The 663-nt window shown below is 60.2% G+C and overlaps 1 protein-coding gene across 2 annotated transcripts in view; it reads right to left on the bottom strand.

Annotated features, from left to right (window-relative positions):
* Window positions 1–663, bottom strand: part of PPP6R1 (protein phosphatase 6 regulatory subunit 1) — a 12,761-nt gene that overhangs the window by 10,818 nt on the left and 1,280 nt on the right. Inside the window, exons 3-5 of one of the 2 annotated variants that reach the window (XM_025049638.1) lie at window positions 595–663; window positions 378–515; window positions 215–280 (exon numbers count right to left, since the gene is read on the bottom strand). The exon at window positions 595–663 is cut by the window's right edge and continues 40 nt beyond it. In XM_025049638.1, coding sequence (XP_024905406.1) covers window positions 215–280; window positions 378–515; window positions 595–663 — 273 coding nt within the window. The remainder of the gene's footprint in view (window positions 1–214; window positions 281–377; window positions 516–594) is intronic. The other variant, XM_025049637.1, reaches the window with a different exon arrangement.

Genomic DNA, 663 nt, shown 5'->3' with positions numbered 1-663 from the left:
GGGCTAGAAGCCCAGGAAAGGTGTCAGCAAGGGCATCAGGAAGAACCTGGTATCAGAAAATGCTCACCAGACCCCGACCCTTCAAGGGAGGGTGGGCCAACTTCCTGGCTCATGTGTGTAAAAACTCCACCTAATGCCTCCTTTTCTCATCAGTTCCTCTTTGCAGGGAGGAGGCCCAGTGTGGCTGGGAGCAGCAGGTGGTAGGGATACTCACATTGTCATCTTTCAACGGGTGGATCTGCTCTATGAGCCGCTGGACTATTTTCTCCTCGTTGAGCCACTAGGGGTAAGAAAGGCAGCAGGACTCTGCTCACTGGCCGCCGCCCAGCCCGGCCTGCCCCACTCTGGCCCACCTTGGCCCACCCGCGCAGACTCACATTGACCACGTCCTGCCTCAGCTGGGGCCGCTCCACACAAGTGAGGAGGCGCAGCAGCAGGTCCATGATGGCCGAGGTGCCGATGTGCTGCAGCAGCAGGTCCACAAAGTCATCCTTCTTCCGCAGGAAGGACACGAGCTGGGGGCACTAGTGCGTCAGGAGGCAGGACCCGGCTGTGCCCTCCCACCCGCCCGAGAGCCTGGGGTGTGGCAGGCACCTGGTCTGTCTTGCGGTTGATGAGGATGCCCATGACCTTGCTGAAGAAGCTGGCCAGCAAAGGGTTGAG

This window comes from Pteropus alecto, unplaced genomic scaffold (genome assembly GCF_000325575.1).
Source record: "Pteropus alecto unplaced genomic scaffold, ASM32557v1 scaffold326, whole genome shotgun sequence".
NCBI classification, from domain to species: Eukaryota; Metazoa; Chordata; class Mammalia; order Chiroptera; family Pteropodidae; genus Pteropus; species Pteropus alecto.
Note: the sequence above shows the minus strand (reverse complement) of the source record. Positions and strands in the feature narration are given on the sequence as shown.